General features: G+C 49.3%; 1 protein-coding gene across 3 annotated transcripts in view; it reads right to left on the reverse strand.

Moving 5' to 3' along the window:
* The window catches only part of LOC132815903 (fucolectin-like), a 54,509-nt gene extending 49,956 nt beyond the window's left edge, over positions 1–4,553 (reverse strand). Inside the window, exon 1 of one of the 3 annotated variants that reach the window (XM_060825276.1) lies at positions 4,208–4,553. Coding sequence is in view for 2 of the 3 variants with exons in the window: in XM_060825275.1 (XP_060681258.1) it covers positions 3,894–3,967 (74 nt within the window). In the remaining variant the exon portion in view is untranslated. Of the gene's footprint in view, positions 1–3,893; positions 4,008–4,207 lie in introns of those variants that run through there. The other 2 variants (XM_060825277.1, XM_060825275.1) reach the window with 2 other exon arrangements.
* Positions 4,554–18,787: the final 14,234 nt, after the last annotated feature.

Here is an 18,787-nt window from a genome sequence, read left to right on the forward strand (position 1 = left end):
CCGCCATCCTTATTGCCGTTTCGGTCAAAAGAGCCTGGTACGGCCCTTCCCAGTCCGGCTGCAATTTAGTCTCTGTCCATGATTTTACTAAGACCCAACCTCCCGGCTGGATGGGATGAACGGTGAATTCTAGGGGTGGAGTCTGTGCCAATAAACCCTGTTTCCTGAGGAAAGACAGAGAGGAGGACAAGCCCAGTATATACTTCTTTAAGAACAAATCTTTAGTTTCAGGAATTGGCAATTCTCCATTCGTTCCCAGATAAGGTAATCCAAATAAGATTTCATAGGGGGATAGACCCAAATCTTTCCGTGGGGTTGTTCGTACTCGCAATAGAGCTATAGGTAAACATTTGGTCCAAGGGAGTCTGGTTTCTATTATCAATTTAGAGAGCTGTCGTTTGAGTGTTTCCAATATTGTTTTAGACACCCCACTCGCAGTGGCAGTAGCTAGGGGGTATGCCTCAACCCAACCGGATAAATGATCTACTATGACCAACATATATTTTAGTCTCCTTACTCTGGGTAGTTCAGTATAATCTACTTGTATACTCTGGAAGGGTCTCAATCCTGGGTCCCTTCCTCCCGGGGTCTGTTTTCTCAAGACTTTTTTATTTACCTTTCTGCATATTATACATCCCTCACATCTTTGTTTAGCAATTGTATATATTCCTTTACATCCATGTTCCCTAAGAACTAAATCACACATTGCTTGTACTCCCCAATGACTGCCTTGGTGTAGGACAGGCATAATCTCTCACATCATCATTTTGTTCAACATCTGTCCAAATAAATTCGAGGATTCTGTAAACCCCTGGGGGAGCACAGTCCACTGGTATTGCTGTTCCCGTCCTGTCTTGGGGTCTTCCCATTCAAAGGCGAACAAATTCCTACTTTCCTTCGCCAAGGGACAAGCCCAAAAGGAATCCTTTAAATCTATCACACTAAACCATTTGTGGTCATGAGGGATCTTACTCAATAACGTATAGGGGGTTGGCACCACTGGATGTCTGATCTGTACTATTCAATTCAATGTTCTCAAATCCTGCACCAATCGATGGTTTCCGTACGGGTAGGATTGGGGTATTATACGGAGACATACATGGCTCCAACAATCCATCTCTAATCAGTCCCTCAATTACTGGCTGCAGTCCTCGTTTACCTTCTATGGAAATGGGATATTGTCGCTCCTTTTTAAATTTACTTCAAGGGGAGGGATCTGTAGTCCTCCACGATTCCCTTCCCTAGCCCATACAATAGGGTCGTTCTCTCTCTCCATATCCTCTGTCAACATCGCCATTTGTACAACTAATTCTTGTTCCTGAATTCCAATCTCCAGTCCTAAGAGGATAATTAAGTCTCTCCCTAATAAGTTACTTCCTATATCGGGGATATACAACAGTTTCCCTGTGACTCTATCCTTAGGACCTTCTATCATCATAGGTTCAAATACTGGGACTGTAAATCCCTCCCCTTTTACCCTGGAAACAGTAATTGACCGTGTTGACATTCCTACTTTCTTTGGTTTAAAACTCAGCGACGACCGTGCTACCCCCGTATCTACGAGGAAGACTATCTCTTCCCTATAGGGTCCCACCTTCAAGTTTATCGAGGGTTCCTGGTGGGTCCCCGAAGGCAGGAACCCCTGACACCCCATTTCATTATCAAAATTCATAAGCAGAATTGCTCTTTCTTCCCTTTGTAGATCAGGACACTCCCACCTAAAATGCCCTATCTTTCCACAATAATAGCATCCTTCCCGTGGAGACTTCCATCTCTGCCCCTGTCACTCAAACCCTCTATCAAATGCTCCCCCTTGTCCTCTCCCTCTCCCCTTTCCTCTCTGCCCTACATGCTGCCACCCGCCGCTCATTCTTTTCTAGACTACCTCATCAACCGCAGCTACCATCATTTTCACCTTCTGTTTTTGTCTCTCATCCTCTCTTTACAAACACTTTGTGCCTCTCTTAACAATTCATCTAATGGTTTTTCACTCCACCCTTCTATCTTCTGTATCTTTCTCTGTATGTCTGGCCATGCCTTTGTCACAAAATGTACTTTCAAAAGACCCTGTGCCACTGGGTCCTCAGGGTTCATTCCAGAATATTTCCGCATTGAGTCTCTTAATCTTTACAAGAAAGCTGGGGGAGTCTCATCTTTCTCCTGTCTAACTTCAAAGGCTTTAGTCAGATTCTGCGACTTCATTTCTGCTCTATGCTCCAGGTTTTGATTTTCCCACTGGGGGTCTCTGAGGGGAAACTTCGTCTCTCCCTGTCCAGCATCCCCATCTCCAATCGGGTGTTCCCTGTCCCATATTTTAGTGGCTGCTCCCTGTATAAGTCCCCTTTCCTCCCCAGTAAATAGTATATTCAAAATAGACATTAACTCAGCCCACGTATACAGACTGGGCCCCAAAAATTGATCAATTTGTTCAGACAATCCTACCGGATCCTCAGGCAAGACCTTCATTTCCTTTTTAAATGTTCTGACCTCCCCACTGGTGAGGGGGGCACTTACAAACCCAATCTCTTTGTCCCCTATTGGTACCTCCCGAAGGGGATAAGTCATTACATTCTTCCCCTTTTTTCTTTCTTAAAGAAATATTGCAATATTTCTAGCTCCCCATAACTTCAAACACCAATTCATCAATTCATGCTTGACTAACTTTAAAGCCTGTTCCAAACTTGTAAATATATTTATATATTTACGTTCATTTAGTCAGTATTTAATATTTAAAATGTCAAAATGCATACAGTTCCCAGTTTTGAAATCCACTGTAATTACCCAGTTTTAGTCCCTTAATTTAAAGGGTAAAATGTGAGGTCTGCAGATGCTGGAGATCAGAGCTGAAAATGTGTTGCTGGTTAAAGCGCAGCAGGTCAGGCAGCATCCAAGGAACAGGAAATTCGACGTTTCGGGCAAAAGCAGGGCTGCTTTTGCCCGCAACATCGAATTTCCTGTTCCTTGGATGCTGCCTGACCTGCTGCGCTTTAACCAGCAACACATTTTCATCCCTTAATTTAAATCCAAAATTAGTTTTCTTATGTTGTCCTGACCAATCATTGCTCAATTACAATACTATGGGTCGTGAAATAATCAGAGCTGCTTTTTACTTTTTTTTAGATTATTTATAGTGTGGAAACAGGCCCTTCGGCCCAACAAGTCCACACCGACCCGCCGAAGCACAACCCACCCATACCCCTACATTTACCCCTTACCTGACACTACAGGCAATTAAACATGGCCAATTTACCTGACCCGCACATCTTTGGACTGTGGGAGGAAACCAGAGCACCCGGAAGAAACGGGGAAAACGTACAAACTCCACACAGTCAGTCACCTGAGTCGGGAATTGAACCCGGTTCTCAGGCGCTATGAGGCAGCAATGCTAACCACTGTGCCACCGTGCCTTACAAGAATTTGTCTATTCAAGTTAGAAAAAACTTCTAATGCATGAACGATGGCTGAATCCAAGGTCACAGATATTAACCATAGGATTTTGTTTTTACTACAATCTAATGTTGAACTGAAACTTCAACTGTCCTCCATAAATCACTTTTATGTAAAGATAAGAGATTAGTTAGAAACTGATAGTAAGGCAGTCATGACCTGTAAAAAGAACAGGATTTATCTTTTTTTCCATAATCTCTATAGAATCCTTAACCTTAAAAGAAATCATGTTAAGTTTCCATAATAAAAATCAGATTCAAAAACAGTCCTGGAACTCAAGCCCCAGGGAATAAAACGAAAACATTCAATCACCAACAAACAAACGTGCATTCAAACCAAATCACAAAGGGTTAAACTTTCTACCAGCTGTACAGCTCTTTTCATTCTCTCTCTCTCACACATTGACATATAAATTCAGATATTTACAAACCCAGTCTCCGGCCGACCTGTACTTTGGCCAGAAGACGGCGGGATGAAGAATGGATTCCTTAGTCCATACAAAGCAACAATATTTAATCATCTTTTTCCCTTGTACAAGTATTATTTTTCCAATTCCACAACATCCTGCCCAACGGACTTTAGGAGGTATGTTGTAAGGGACTCCGCCTCCATTTCCATTGCTTTGTCCTTCGTCTGTTTTCCCGGAGGCTTTTTCCTTACCCATGGCACAACCCATATTGAGTTCCTTCGTTAGCCACTTATTAACGACTAAAACTCAATCCCGGCCACCAAGGCAATACTTAAAAGTCAGTTTTCTTACCTTGGTCTGTGCACAGAGTTGCCTGGCCCCTTTTTGCCGTATTTTCTATCGATTGCATGTCACTGTCTGATTCAGATGTCTCTCTTGTGGGATTCGTACCAGTTGCCCAAGGGAACAGACCAAACCGGGACACGAGACCGCTCCTCACTTGGGAACGGGACGCGTCTTCCCAGTGTCCAGGGCCAGCCACTCCCCCCGGCGATGGAAGAACATCCCGGACAGCCCCACGTTGGACACCAATTGTGAGAAACAAAGCTCACTCACTGCAATAATTTCAGTCCGAGACAAGATCGGAATCAGTAGTGTCATTTATTTCCCACTTGCAAGTGGGTGTGATGTCCACAAGGCAGGGACAAAACACACTGAATTCAACAAATACTCGATATTTATATAATTTGGTTCCCATATTTTTTTTCTTATTTCATTGTTTCCCCCCCTGTTTACATCCTCCCCTTCCCGAAGACCGGTACCCATTACTCCTGTTTATCTTGTGTCTTATCCGGCCTGATCTGTGAAAAATAAATGCTTATTCCTGTTCTCAAGGCCATTTGACCTCCTCCTGCTGTGGGCACATCCTTGCCTTACCATTATCTACTCCCTCCATCTGTGCCGCCCCTCTCAGCATCTTATCACTAAGTCCTTTTAATCTTTTTTAACCATTATCTTACAGTCCCGTTTCTTTCTTGCATACACTTTTAGCTAATACAAAAAAACAATTATGCATTTCCTCCACATAGTTCCCAGTCTTGTTGACTCAGCTCCTGGCTGAAACAATTACACACTGATGTGGGTTCATTCACCTTGTATCAGAAATTATAACTGAGAATTGCAGAAGTAACATTAATTTACCATATCCCACACTTTCTTTTTTCGCCCCCACACCCTCCTTTACCAGAGAGGATTTTGTTCTTTTTGGTTTATTGTTGTTTGTCTTTACTTTAGTTTAAACTGTGTTCAGCTGCACAAGCAGCAACCACCACTACAGCTCCCATGGCAACAGCCTGGGCATTGCCCACAACGAAATACTGCTGCTGCCTGGGCCTAACCCAAACCTGGGGCCGCTGCTGCTGCCTGGGCCTAGACCAAACCTGGGGCCACTGCTGCTGCCTGGGCCTAGTCCAAACCTGGGGCTGCTGCTGCTGCCTGGGCCTAGTCCAAACCTGGGGCCACTGCTGCTGCTGCTGCTGCCTGGGCCTAGCCCAAACCTGGGGCCGCTGCTACTGCCTGGGCCTAGCCCAAACCTGGGGCCGCTGCTGCTGCCTGGGCCTAGACCAAACCTGGGGACGCTGCTGCTGCCTGGGCCTAGCCCAAACCTGGGGCCGCTGCTGCTGCCTGGGCCTAGCCCAAACCTGGGGCCGCTGCTGCTGCCTGGGCCTAGCCCAAACCTGGGGCCGCTGCTACTGCCTGGGCCTAGCCCAAACCTGGGGCTGCTGCTGCTGCCTGGGCCCAGCCCAAACCTGGGGCCAATGCTGCTGCTGCCTGGGCCTAACCCAAACCTGGGGCCAATGCTGCTGCCTGGGCCTAGCCCACACCTGGGGCTGCTGCTGCTGCCTGGGCCTAGACCAAACCTGGGGCTGCTGCTGCCTGGGCCTAGCCCACACCTGGGGCTGCTGCTGCCTGGGCCTAGTCCAAACCTGGGGCTGCTGCTGCCTGGGCCTAGCCCAAACCTGGGCCCACTGCTGCTACTGCCTGGGTCTAGTCCAAACCTGGGCCCACTGCTGCTGCTGCCTGGGCCTAGCCCAGACCTGGGGCTGCTGCTGCCTGGGCCTAGCCCAAACCTGGGGCTGCTGCTGCCTGGGCCTAGCCCAAACCTGGGGCTGCTGCTGCTGCCTGGGCCTAGCCCAAACCTGGGGCTGCTGCTGCTGCCTGGGCCCAGCCCAAACCTGGGGCCGCTGCTGCCTGGGCCTAGCCCAAACCTGGGGCTGCTGCTGCTGCCTGGGCCTAGCCCAAACTTGGGGCTGCTGCTACTGCCTGGGTCTAGTCCAAACCTGGGCCCACTGCTGCTGCTGCCTGGGTCTAGTCCAAACCTGGGCCCACTGCTGCTACTGCCTGGGTCTAGTCCAAACCTGGGCCCACTGCTGCTGCTGCCTGGGTCTAGTCCAAACCTGGGGCCGCTGCTGCTGCCTGGGCCCAGCCCAAACCTGGGGCTGCTGCAGCTGCTGGTGGAAATTGAACAAAGATTTGTACACTTGTTGTGTCTCACACCTGCACACACACAGCATGGTTCCTGGGGAAAGTATAAGGCCTACCGCAGTTCGGCAGCATTGTGGGGGTAAAGAGAAAATAAACTGAAGCAGCTGGTGGCTGTCATGCTGTGGTACTGGCTGGTCCCTTTGGTCCCTCCTCCTGGCTTTGTCACTGACATCCAGAGAACGTTGGTTCCTACTTCTGGGACAGTACTGGGTCACTGCGCCCTATTAAGGAGGGCGGTCAGTCGCTGGTGTGCGTCCGCACCCAGGTCGTGACATTCCGCCTTCAGACCTTGCAGCGATACCTTTACGTCGAGCCTCCTCCTAGGTGGTGCGCCCTGACAATGGATTTTTTTCTAGTAAAAAGTGAGGTCTGCAGATGCTGGAGATCAGAGCTGAAAATGTGTTGCTGGTTAAAGCGCATCATTCCTGATGAAGGGCTTTTGCCTGAAACGTCGAATTTCCTGTTCCTTGGATGCTGCCTGACCTGCTGCGCTTTAACCAGCAACACATTTTCAGACATATTTTTTCTGCCAGGTGCGTAACCTCAACTACGACACGCAGCTCCTGTTCGTTGACCGTGACGGTTTGGAGGTCGCCCTCAAGATGCTGCCTGTCTTTTACCAGGACCTGATCACTGTCTGGAACATGGTCGAATCGCGCCGCGCCTACCCTCCGGCAGGAGTAGCGGCTGTCGTCAGGGAGCCGTTGCTCAGGAATCCGCACCTCCGTGCTCGCGGGTTCGAGTGGCTGTCGGAGGGGAGGGCCGTGGCGGTGAGGGTGACCAGGGTCGGGGACGTGCTGGGTGCCAGGGGCCTGGGCTGGACACTGCCGCAGGACACAGCGAGCAGGGCAGCTGTAGACATCCGGTGCGTGGCCACCGCCATCCGACGCCTTAAAACGGCGGTGCTCGAACCCGACGTAGTGCACCAGTTGGAGGATGCTCAGGTGTGCGGTGGGATCCCGTCCACGCTCACCCCCTGCCTGGACGGAATTTCACATTTGGCCCCAAGGTCCAATACTTCCTGCAGGAGCCTGTGCCCCACACCCTGAGCCGCCTCCAGAATTTTAATTTTGTCCCTTTTACGGACGTAAAAAGGCTGGCCCTGTATAGACTGCTACTGCACACCGTCCACCTCTTCTCCCTCATCCACCGTCCGGACACGCCTTGGCGTGCCCATTTGCCATCGGGCGGTGGGGATCCCCAGTGGAGGGCTCTCTACGCTGGAGTCCTCCCCCTTTCTCTCGGGGATCTGGGGTGGAGGGTGCAGCACACAGCGGTCCCCTGCAACCGCAGATTGTGGTGGTTCACGGACTCCCAGCCCAATTGCTTGTTCTGTGGTGCTGTGGAGTCCGTGGACCATGTGTATGTTGGGTGTGGGTGTTTGCACTCCCTTTTTGATTTTCTGAAAAACCTTCTCCTCTGTTTTTGGTTGCACTTCAGTCCCACGCTCCTGATCTTCGGGCACCCGGTACGGAGGAGGGAGGGCAAGTCTGAAGACCTCCTCGTGGGTCTGCTCCTGGGCCTAGCCAAACTGGCCATAAACAGGTCCAGGCAGCGGGCCGTGGAGGGGGTCGTTAGGGCCGACTGCCTGCCCCTCTTCTGCGATTACGTTAGAGCCCGGGTGTCCTTGGAGAAGGAGCACGCAGTGTCCACCGACACCCTGGAGATGTTCAGGGAGAGGTGGGTGCCGCAGGGAGTGGAGTGCATCATTTCCCCCTCCAGCTCTATTTTGATTTAGTCCCTGCCCTCCCCTTCACTGTTTGATCACACAGCATTGCCCTTTAATGTGAAGGACATTGCTTGTCACTGGCCACTCGGGTGTTTCCTTTCTGTGTAGTAGGGGAGTATCAATAAAGATTGACAGACTTGTTGCTCTTCACTGTGTCTCACACCTGCACACACACACACACACACACTCCTACACACACACACACACACACTCCTACACACACACACACACACACACACACACAGTTACTCCTGCACTCACACACACACAGATACTCCTACACTATCACACACACACACACACAGATACTCCTACACTATCACACACACACACACACACACTCCTACACACACACACACAGATACTCCTGCACTCACACACACACAGATACTCCTACACTATCACACACACACACACACAGATACTCCTGCACTCACACACACACAGATACTCCTACACTCTCTCTCACACACACACACACTCACACACACAGATACTCCTGCACTCACACACACACACACTCCTACACATACACACACACACAACACACACACACACAGATACTCCTACACTCACACACACACACACACAGATACTCCTGCACTCACACACACACACACACACAGATACTCCTACACTCACACACACACACACACACAGATACTCCTACACTCTCTCACACACACACACACACACACACACACACACACACACACACCATGGGAGCTGGGGACATTTTTTAAAAAAGCAGAAACAGTAAACAGGTGGCTCAGGGGATCCGTTCACTCTGGGAGAGGGCTCTGAGGGAGTTGGATCAGTGTGAAGGACTCTCCCTGTGAAAATAAAGGGGGACCTGGAGATGGGATACCAGTCTCAGTGGAATTAGTTCCCCACGGGTTTGTGAGATGTGTGTAAGGAGCTTCCATTGAGTCACAACCGTCAGACGTTTAGAAACTTCTGCTTTGGCCCTGAGTTTCTCCCTGAGCCAACAGTGAATTGGGAAAGGAGTTGGTGGTTTAACGGTCTCACTGGGTCACCTCCCAGAGTTGTGTAATGAACAACTGTGGGTTTTTCTCGTGTGGATTCCTCACCTCAGCTACAAAGACAGCATTTATTGTCCCTCGATAACTCTCCCTGATCTGTGACAGGGGGCAGGTTGCTGTGGGTTTGGAGTTACCTGGAGGCCAGGCCCTGGTAAGGACAGCAGGTTACCTTCCCAATAGGAGATTTGCTGACATCACCAGATCTGATCCCTCTCCTGAATGAAGTGTTGTTCATTGGGATGGATCAGGTTCACAAGACCAGGGCCTTCCTCAGAGGTGGCTTTGAATACAGCAAAGGATCAGGCCATTCAGCCCACAATACTGGCCTAGCCAGAGATACCCTTACCCCGGAATGAATGCAGCACAGCAACAGGCCATTCAGCCCACAATACTAGCCTAGCCAGAGACACCCTCATCCCGGGAATGAATACAGCACAGCAACAGACCATTCAGCCCACAATGTTGTGCTGAACATGATGCCAGGTTAAACTAATCCCTTCTGCCTGCATTTGGTCCATATCCCTGCATTCCTTGTATATTCACATGCTCATCTAAAAGTCCCTTAGATGCCCCGATCGTATCTGCCTCCACCACCCCCTGGCAGTGCGTTCCACGCTCCTAGCACTCCCTGTGTAAAAAACCTGCCCCTCATATCTCCTTTGAACTTGTCCCCTTTCAACATACATACATGCTGCCGAGAATTAAACACTTCAACTCTGAGAAAGAAGCCCTGACTGTTCATCTCATTATTTTATCGACTTCTGTCAAGTCTCCCCTCAGCCTCTGCTGCTGCAGAGAAAACAACCTGGATGTTTCTAGTCCCTCCTTCTAGCTCACACCCTCTAATCCAGGCAGCACCCTGATAAACCACTTCTGTACCCTCTCCAAAGCCTCCACATCCTTCCTGCAATTGGGAAACCAGAATTGAATGCAGTACCCTAAACAAGGCCTAACCAAAGTCTTAGAAAAGCTGTAACATGACATCCTGATTCTTGAGCTCAGTGCCCTGACCAATAAAGACAAGTATGCCATACGCCTTCTTGACCACCCTATCTACTTGTGTGGCCACTCTCAAGGAGCTATGGAGTTGAACCCCAAGATCCCTCTGTACATCAATGCTGTTCAGGGTCCAGCCATTAACTGTATACTTTTCCTTTACATTTGATCTCCCAAAGTGCAGCACCTCACACTTACCAGGATTAAACTCCATCTGCCGTTCTTCTGCTTATATCTGTAACTAATCTATATCCTGCTGTATCCTTCAACAACCTTCTACACTATCCACAACTTCACCGATCTTTGTATCATCTACAACTTTGCAAACTTACTAACCCCCCCTCCCCACCCCCCCCCCCCCCCACCTACACTTTCATTCCCTCTGGAGATCTCTCCACAGCTTCCCACTTCATTATCCCGTAAGCCCACACAGGCCACCTGGACCCCCTTCCAAACACCTACAAACAGGAGTGTTTGGGAAGACCCATCTCTTCAGCCTGTTCCTGTCTCTCTGAGCTGATCTCTTCACTCTGCTTTCTGCCTGCTCCATCAGTCACTCTCTTCCCATTTACATTCCTGATTCTTCAGATGCTCCACAGCATTTCCACAATTCCCAAAGTTCTGGTCCTTGTTCCCTATGGATGTGCAATCTCTTTACATTCCCATTAAGGTGGTCAGAGAGCTCTCTACTTTGTCCAGGATCAAACACCTGCAGCATCTACTTCCAGCCGCACCCCCGGCCTGGCCCAGCTCCTCCACACTTTTAACAACATCTCCTTTAGCTCCTCCCACTGTCTGAGTGAAAGCTGTGGCCATGGGGATCCACGCGGTTTTCCCAGTTATCCCAGTCTCTTTGTGGATGATGTGGAACATTCCCTGTTCCAGTCCTACTCCAGGCCCTCAGCCACAGCTCACTCTCTGTACATTGAGGCTGTTCTTGGTGCTGCTTCCTGCGCTGACCCCTCTCCACACCTCCACCCTCAGCCCTTCACCTCCGTCCCAGATCAATGAAAGGGTTCCCCTTGTCCTCACATTCCACCTCCACAAGTCTCCACAGCCCCAGGACCATCCTCCACCAATTCTGCCATCTCCAACAGGATACCATCACCAAACATTACTTTCCCCACCCCTCCACTGTCAGCATTCCACAGGGATCATTCCCTCTGACTCCCCCACCTGCTCATCCATCATCCCTAACACTTCCTCACTCCCCCACCTTCCCCTGCCATTACTGAAGGTATAAAACCTGTTCTTTCACCTTCTCTCTCCTCACGGTCCAAGTTCCCAAACACACCTTCTCGGGGTAGCAGTATTTCATTCGTATTTCTTTCTGTCTCCCATCAGTCTACTGTATGAACTGCTCACAACGTGCTCTCTGTTACACCACAGACTGAATGAGTACTTTGCAACACACCTCTGTCTGTCTGTCTGTCTGCAGGAATGACCCTCAGCTCCCAGTCACGTTCCATCTCAGTAAACCATCTTGCTGTCACATGAACATTTCTGCCCTGGACCTGCTGCAATGTTCCAATAACACATCGGGTCACTTTGAGGAACACCCCACCCACCACCTCGGAGATACAACAGTCAGGGATTTGCACAGCTTCAGAGCATGACGTCTGCCCCCATTTTTCTTACCTCCCCCACCATTCCTTTCCATACCTTGTTTGTATCTTGTTGACTTTGCTCTCTGCAGAGTGGGCCCATTGGGTCCTTTTCACTCGTTTAACACCTCAATCATTCCTTTGGCCCTCATTTCACTGCCTCTGCCTTTTGCTCTGTTCCATTTACCCCCCCCCCCCGCCTTCTGTCATCAACATAAAAAACCCGTTTCCTATGTCTGAGGAAGATCCTGGATTTGAAACATAACTCTTCTCTCTCCACTGAGACTGCCAGACCTACTGAGTTTCTCCAGCAATTTCTGTTTCTGATTTCCAGCATCCACCATATTTTCCTTTAGTTTTAATTACTAAGCTCTATTGCTTCATTGTGAACTATTGTTAAAAGGCCACCTGAAAATTAACCTTCCAAACTCTCAGGAGTAGGTTCAAATAGTTTGGATGGAGCAGTTTTTGTCAGGAACGATTCCTGGTGCAATCTGTAGACAGGCCGACTAGAGGGGAGGCCAGATTGGATTCGGTGCTTAGCAACAAACTAGGCCAGGTGTCAGATCTCTCAGTGAGAGAGCATTTCGGTGATAGTGACCACAACCCCCTGACCTTTACTATACTCATGGAGAGGGATAAGAGTAGACGGTATGGGAAAATATTTAATTGGGGGAGGGGGAATTGCAATACTACTAGGCAGGAACTGTGGAGCATAAATTGGGAACAAATATTCTCAGGGAAATACACAACAGAAATTGGGAGGTTGTTTGGGGAGCACTTGCTACAAAGTGCTGGACAAGTTTGTTCCACTGAAGCAGGGAAGGGATAGTTGGGTGAAGGAACCTTGGGTGACAAGGGATGTGGAACATCTAGTCAAGAGGAAGAAGGAAGCTTACTTAAGGTTGAGGAGGCCAGGATCAGACAGGGTTACAAGGTAGTCAGGAAGGGTTACAAGGTAATCAGGAAGGAACTGAAGAAGAGACTGAGAAGCTTTAGCGGTTAGGATTAAGGAAAACCGAAAGGTGTCCTTCACTAATGTGAGGAACAAGAGAATGGCTAGAGTGAGGATAGGGCCCATCAGGGATAGTGGAGGGAACTTGTGCCTGGGTTGGAGGAAGTAGGGGAGGTCCTGAATGAAAACTTTGCTTCAGTATTCACTACTGAGAAGGACCTTAATGTTTCTGATGACAGCATGAAACAGACGACCTTGCTAGAACAGGTTAATGTTAAGAAGGAGGATGCGCTGAACATTTTGAAAAACGTAAGGAGAGATAAATCCACTGGACCAGACGGGATATACCCAAGGTTTCTACAGTAAGTGAGGGAAGAGATTGCTGCGCCTTTGGCGATGATCTTGCATCCTCACTGTCCACTTAGGTAGTGCCAGATGATTGGAGGGTGGCAAATATTATTCCCTGTTCAAGAAAGGGAATAGGGATAATCATGGGAATTACAGACCAGTCAGACTTAAGTCTATGGTGGGGAAAGTATTGGAGAGGATTCTGAGAGACAGGATTTATGATTACTTGGAAAACCATTGTTTGATTAGAGATAGTCAGCATGGCTCTGTGAAGGGCAGGTCATGCCTCACAAACCTTACTGAATTCTTTGAGGATGTGACAAAACACACTGTTGAAGGTAGAGCAGTGGATATGGTGTACGTGGATTTTAGCAAGGTGTTTGATAAGGTTCCCCATGGTAGGCTCATTCACAAAGTAAGGAGGCTTGGGATACAGGGAAACCCGGCTGTCTGGATACAGAATTGGCTGGCCCATAGAAGACAGAGGGTGGTGGGAGATGGAAAGTATTCTGCCTGGAGCTCAGTGACCAGTGGTGTTCCTCAGGGATCGGTTCTGGGACCTCTGCTCTTTGTGATTTTATAAATGACTTGGATGAGGAAGTGGAAGGGTGGGTTAGTAGGTTTGTCGATGACATGAAGGTTGGGGGAGTGGTGGATAGTGTGGAGGGCTGTTGTAGGCTGCAGCGTGACATAGACAGGATACAGAGCTGGGCTGAGAAGTCGCAGATGGAGTTCAACCTGGAAAAGGGTGAAGTGATTCAAAATTGAATGCAGATTGGAGGGTTAGAGGCAGGATTCTTGGCAGTGTGGAGAAACAGAGGGATCTTGGCGTCCATGTCCATAAATCCCTCAAAGTTACCATCCAAGTTGTTAAGAAGGTGTATGGTGTGTTGACTTTCATTAGCAGGGGGAGTGAGTTTAAGAGCTGCAGCTCTAAGGAACCCTGGTTAGATCACACTTGCAATATTGTGTTCAGTTCTGGTTGCTTCATTATAGGAAGAATAGAACAAAGAACAAAGAAAATGTACAGCCCAGGAGCTGGCCCTTCGGCCCGCCAAGCCTGAGCTGATCCAAATCCACCCTCTAAACCTGTCGCCCAATTCCTCAGCATCTGTATCCCTCTGCTCCCCACCGACTCGTGCATCTGTCCTGACGCATCTTAAATGAATCTCCCATGCCTGCCTCTACCACCGCTGCTGGCAACGTGTTCCAGGCACCCACCACCCTCTGTGTGAGGTACTTACCGCGTGTATCTCCCTTCAACTTTTCACCTCTCACCTTGAAAGCGTGATTGAATCCTTCACCCTGGGAAAAAGCTAGGTCTATCCACCCTGTCTATACCCTTCATGATTTTGTAAACCTCAGTCAGGTTCCCCCTCAATCTTCTTTTTTCTAATGAAAACAAACCTAACCTACTCAACCTCTCTTCATCGCTAGCACCTTCCATACCAGGTAACTTCCTCGTAAACCATCTCCACACCCTCTCCAAAGCATCCACATCCTTTTGGTAATAGAATGTAGAACATAGAAAAATACAGCGCAGTACAGGCCCTTTGGCCCTCGATGTTGCGCCGACCCAAGCCCACCTAACCTACACTAGCCCACTATCCTCCATATGTCTATCCAATGCCCGTTTAAATGCCCATAAAGAGGGAGAGTCCACCACTGCTACTGGCAGGGCATTCCATGAACTCACGACACGCTGAGTAAAGAATCTACTCCTAACATCTGTCCTATACCTACCACCCCTTAATTTAAAGCTATGCCCCCTCGTAATATCTGACTCTATACGTGGAAAAAGGTTCTCATGGTCAACCCTATCTAAACCCCTAATCATCTTGTACACCTTTATCAAGTCACTCCTAAACCTTCTTTTCTCCAATGAGAACAGCCCCAAGTGCCTCAGCCTTTCCTCATATGATCTTCCTACCATACCAGGCAACATCCTGGTAAACCTCCTCTGCACCCGTTCCAGTGCCTCCACATCCTTCCTATAGTATGGCGACCAAAACTGCACACAATACTCCAGATGTGGCCGCACCAGAGTCTTATACAACTGCAACATGACCTCAGGACTCCAGAACTCAATTCCTCTACCAATAAAAGCCACTAAGCCATATGCCTTCCTCACAGCACTATTTACCTGGGTGGCAACTTTCAGAGATCTGTGTACATGGACACCAAGATCCCTCTGCTCATCCACACTACCAAGTATCCGACCATTAGCCCAGTACCCCATCTTCTTGTTACTCTTACCAAAGTGAATCACTTCACACTTAGCTACATTGAACTCCATTTGCCACCTTTCTGCCCAGCTCTGCAGCTTATCTATATCCCGCTGTAACCTGCCACATCCTTCCTCACTGTCAACAACTCCACCGACTTTCGTATCATCCGCAAACTTGCTCACCCAACCTTCTAGCCCTCCTTTCGGTCATTTATAAAAATGACAAACAGCAATGGTCCCAAAACAGATCCTTGTGGAACACCGCTGGTAACTGCACTCCAAGATGAACCTTTACCATCAACTACTACCCTCTGTCTCCTTCCAGCCAGCCAATTCCTAATCCAAACCTCTAATGCACCCTCAATGCCATACCTCCGTAGTTTTTGCATTAGCCTACCATGGGGTACCTTATCGAACACCTTACTAAAATCCATATACACCACATCTACTGCTTTACCCTCATCCACCTCCTTAGTCACCTTCTCAAAGAATTCAATAAGGTTTGTGAGGCACGACCTGCCCTTCACAAAACCATGCTGACTATCCTTAATCACATTATTCCTATCCAGATGTTCATAAATCCTATCCCTTACAATTCTCTCTAAGACTTTGCCCACAACAGAAGTGAGACTGTGGCGACCAGAACTGTACACAGTATTCTAAATGCGGCCGAACCAACATTGTGTACAATATTAACATGACCTGCCAGCTCTTATACTCAATACCCCGTCTGATGAAGGCAAGCACACTGTATGCCTTCTTGACCACTCTATCCACCTGCGCAGCAACCTTCAGGGTACGATGGACCTGAACTCCCAGATCTCTCTGCCCATCAACTTTTCCCAAGGCTCTTCCATTTACTGTATAATTCGCTCTAGAATTAGACTTCCCAAAATACATCACCTCACATTTGCCTGGATCAAACTCCATCTGCCACTTCTCCGCCCAGCTCTCCAGTCTATCTATATCTTCCTGTATTCTCTGACAGTCTCCTATGCTTTCTGCTACTCCATCAATCTTCGGTGGAAGCTTTAGAGAGGGTGCAGAGGAGGTTTACCAGGATGCTGCCTGGACTGGAGGGTGTGTCTTATGGGGAAAAGTTGAGGGAGCGAGGGCTTTCGTCATTGGATTGAAGGAGGATGTGAGGGGCCTTGATAGAGGTGTGCAAGATGATGAGAGGCAGAGATAGAGGAGATAGCTAGATACATTTTCCCAGGGTGCTCATGGCCATCGTGAAGAGGCTTAGCTTTAAGGTGATTGGAGGAAGGTTTTGGGGAGATGTTGGTGGTAGGTCCTTCACACAGGGACTGGTGGGTATGTGGAATGCACTGCCAGCAGTGGGAGTAGAGTCAGAGACATTAGGGACATTTTAAACAACTCTTGGTTAGGCACATGGATGATAGTACAATGAAGAGTATGTAGGTTAGCCCAATCTTAAAGGAGGATAAAAGGCTGGCACAACATTGAGGGCCAAAGGGCCTGTACTGCGCTGTACTGTGTTCTTTAAAAGTGTCTGAGACATCAAAGTAAAACTTCGGCAGGTACTTTGGCTCCAAGCTTAGCATCGGTGCCTCACAGCACAAAGGACTGGGGGTCAGTCCCACCCTCAGGCGACTCTCTGCCCATGTCTGTGTGGGTTTGCTCCAGTTTCCCCCCACAATCCAAAAGCTGTTCAGGTTTGGGTGGATTGGCCATGCTAGATTGCCCGTCATGTTCAGGGATGTGCAGGCTGGGTGGGTTAGCCATGGGGAATGCAGGGTTACAGGGATAGTGTGGGGTGCTGCTCAGAGAGTTGGTATGGACTAGATAGGCCGAATGACCTGCCTCCACCCTGTAGGGATTTGTAAAATATCTAAAAGAGCTGGAGAAAGGAGAGGATCTCATTAACTTGGTCTTTGCCCAGTTATTTGGTGGTTATTGAGGAAGGTCATTGACCTTCTTGCTGACCTGACCATTCCCCAGCTGCTCTGTAACGCCAACAGTGAGGCTTCAATTCCTGCAATGGCTGACGTTACCACAAAGGACCCCCTTCACAATCTCTCCCCCCAACCTGACTTCCCCCTCAGGCTAAACCAGCAGGTGCCCCTCCCTATCTCCCTCTCTCTTTCCATCATTCCCTCTCTCCCTCTCCCACTCCCCCTCCTTCTCCTTCTCCCTCTCTCTCCTTCCCTCTCTCCTTCCCTCTCTCCTTCTCCCTCTCTCCCTCCCTCTCCCTCTCTCTCGCGCCCTCTCTCTCCCCCTCTTTCCCTCTCTCTCTCCCTCCCTTTTCCTCTCCTTCTCTCTCCATCTCCCTCTCTCTCCCTCTCCTCCTTCTCTCCCTCTTTACCCTTCTCCCTCCTTTCCTCTCACTCCCTTTCCTTCTCCCTCCCCCTACCCCTCTCTCCCTCTCCCCTTCTTCCCTTCTCTCTCACCCTCTCTCTCTCCCCCTCTCCTTCTCCCTCTCTCCCTCTGTCTCTCCCCCTCCTCCTCTCTCTTCCTCTCTCTTTCTCTCCTTCTCTTCCCTCCCCCTCCCTCTCCCTCATCCTCTCCCTCTCTTTCTCCCTCTCTCTCTTCCCTCCTCCACCCCTCCCTCTCCTCACTCTCTCCTCCCCCTCTCCCTCTCCAGCTCTCCTTCTTCCTCTCCTGCTCTCCCTCTCTTCCCTCTCTCTCCATCTCCTCTCTCCCTCTTCTCTCCCTCTCTCTCTCTCTACCCCTCATTCTCCCCCTTCCCTCCCTCTCTCCCTCCCTCTCCCCTCTCCCTCTTTCCCACTCCCTCTCCTTCTCCCTGTCTCCCTCTCTCTCTTCCCTCCTCCTCCCTCGCTCCCTCCCTCTCTCCCTCGCTCCCTCTCTCTGCTGAGAGACTGGGACTGGGGTATGTGTATCTTGTACTCAGTGATGGTAATGCCATTGAGTGTCAGTGGGTGATGTTGGAGACGGGTTATTGCCTGGAAGTTGTGGTACAAATGTTTTTACTATTTCTCAGCCTGAGCTGGTAACGAGGAGAAATCTCTGGGCTTTATTGAACAGGGACCTGCTGTATTCCTCTCAATGTCTCTGGTACATCCAGCTGTTGGTCTGTACAGTGACCCCACCTGGTTCCTATTGTCTCTCTAGTCGTTATCCCCAAACCCCAAATAAAACATCTCTCTACATTAACTTTCATCCACCCCTCACTCCCCACCTTCGCCAATCTCATTCCATTTGATTTCAAGTTGATCTTTATTCAACCCCTCCACCCCACCCCCTGACCCTGAGCTGTCGGTCCCACAACACACCCCACCCCTCTCCCACGGAACATTCCTGCTTTCCCATCCTGTCTAACAGCCATTCACATGTTGCACATTTCCCCCCTTCTTTCTTTCGGAGGGGATTGCATCAATGACTATTACCTAAGATTGACCAATCAGATCAGACCGTTGGTCAATAGACAGCCACCATCAGCATCATGTGACAGTTGGCACACTGACCCCCTCCCCCGGTTGCTCTGATATAAATCTCTGAGCAAA

Source organism: Hemiscyllium ocellatum, chromosome 5, assembly GCF_020745735.1.
Source record: "Hemiscyllium ocellatum isolate sHemOce1 chromosome 5, sHemOce1.pat.X.cur, whole genome shotgun sequence".
Lineage (NCBI taxonomy): Eukaryota > Metazoa > Chordata > Chondrichthyes > Orectolobiformes > Hemiscylliidae > Hemiscyllium > Hemiscyllium ocellatum.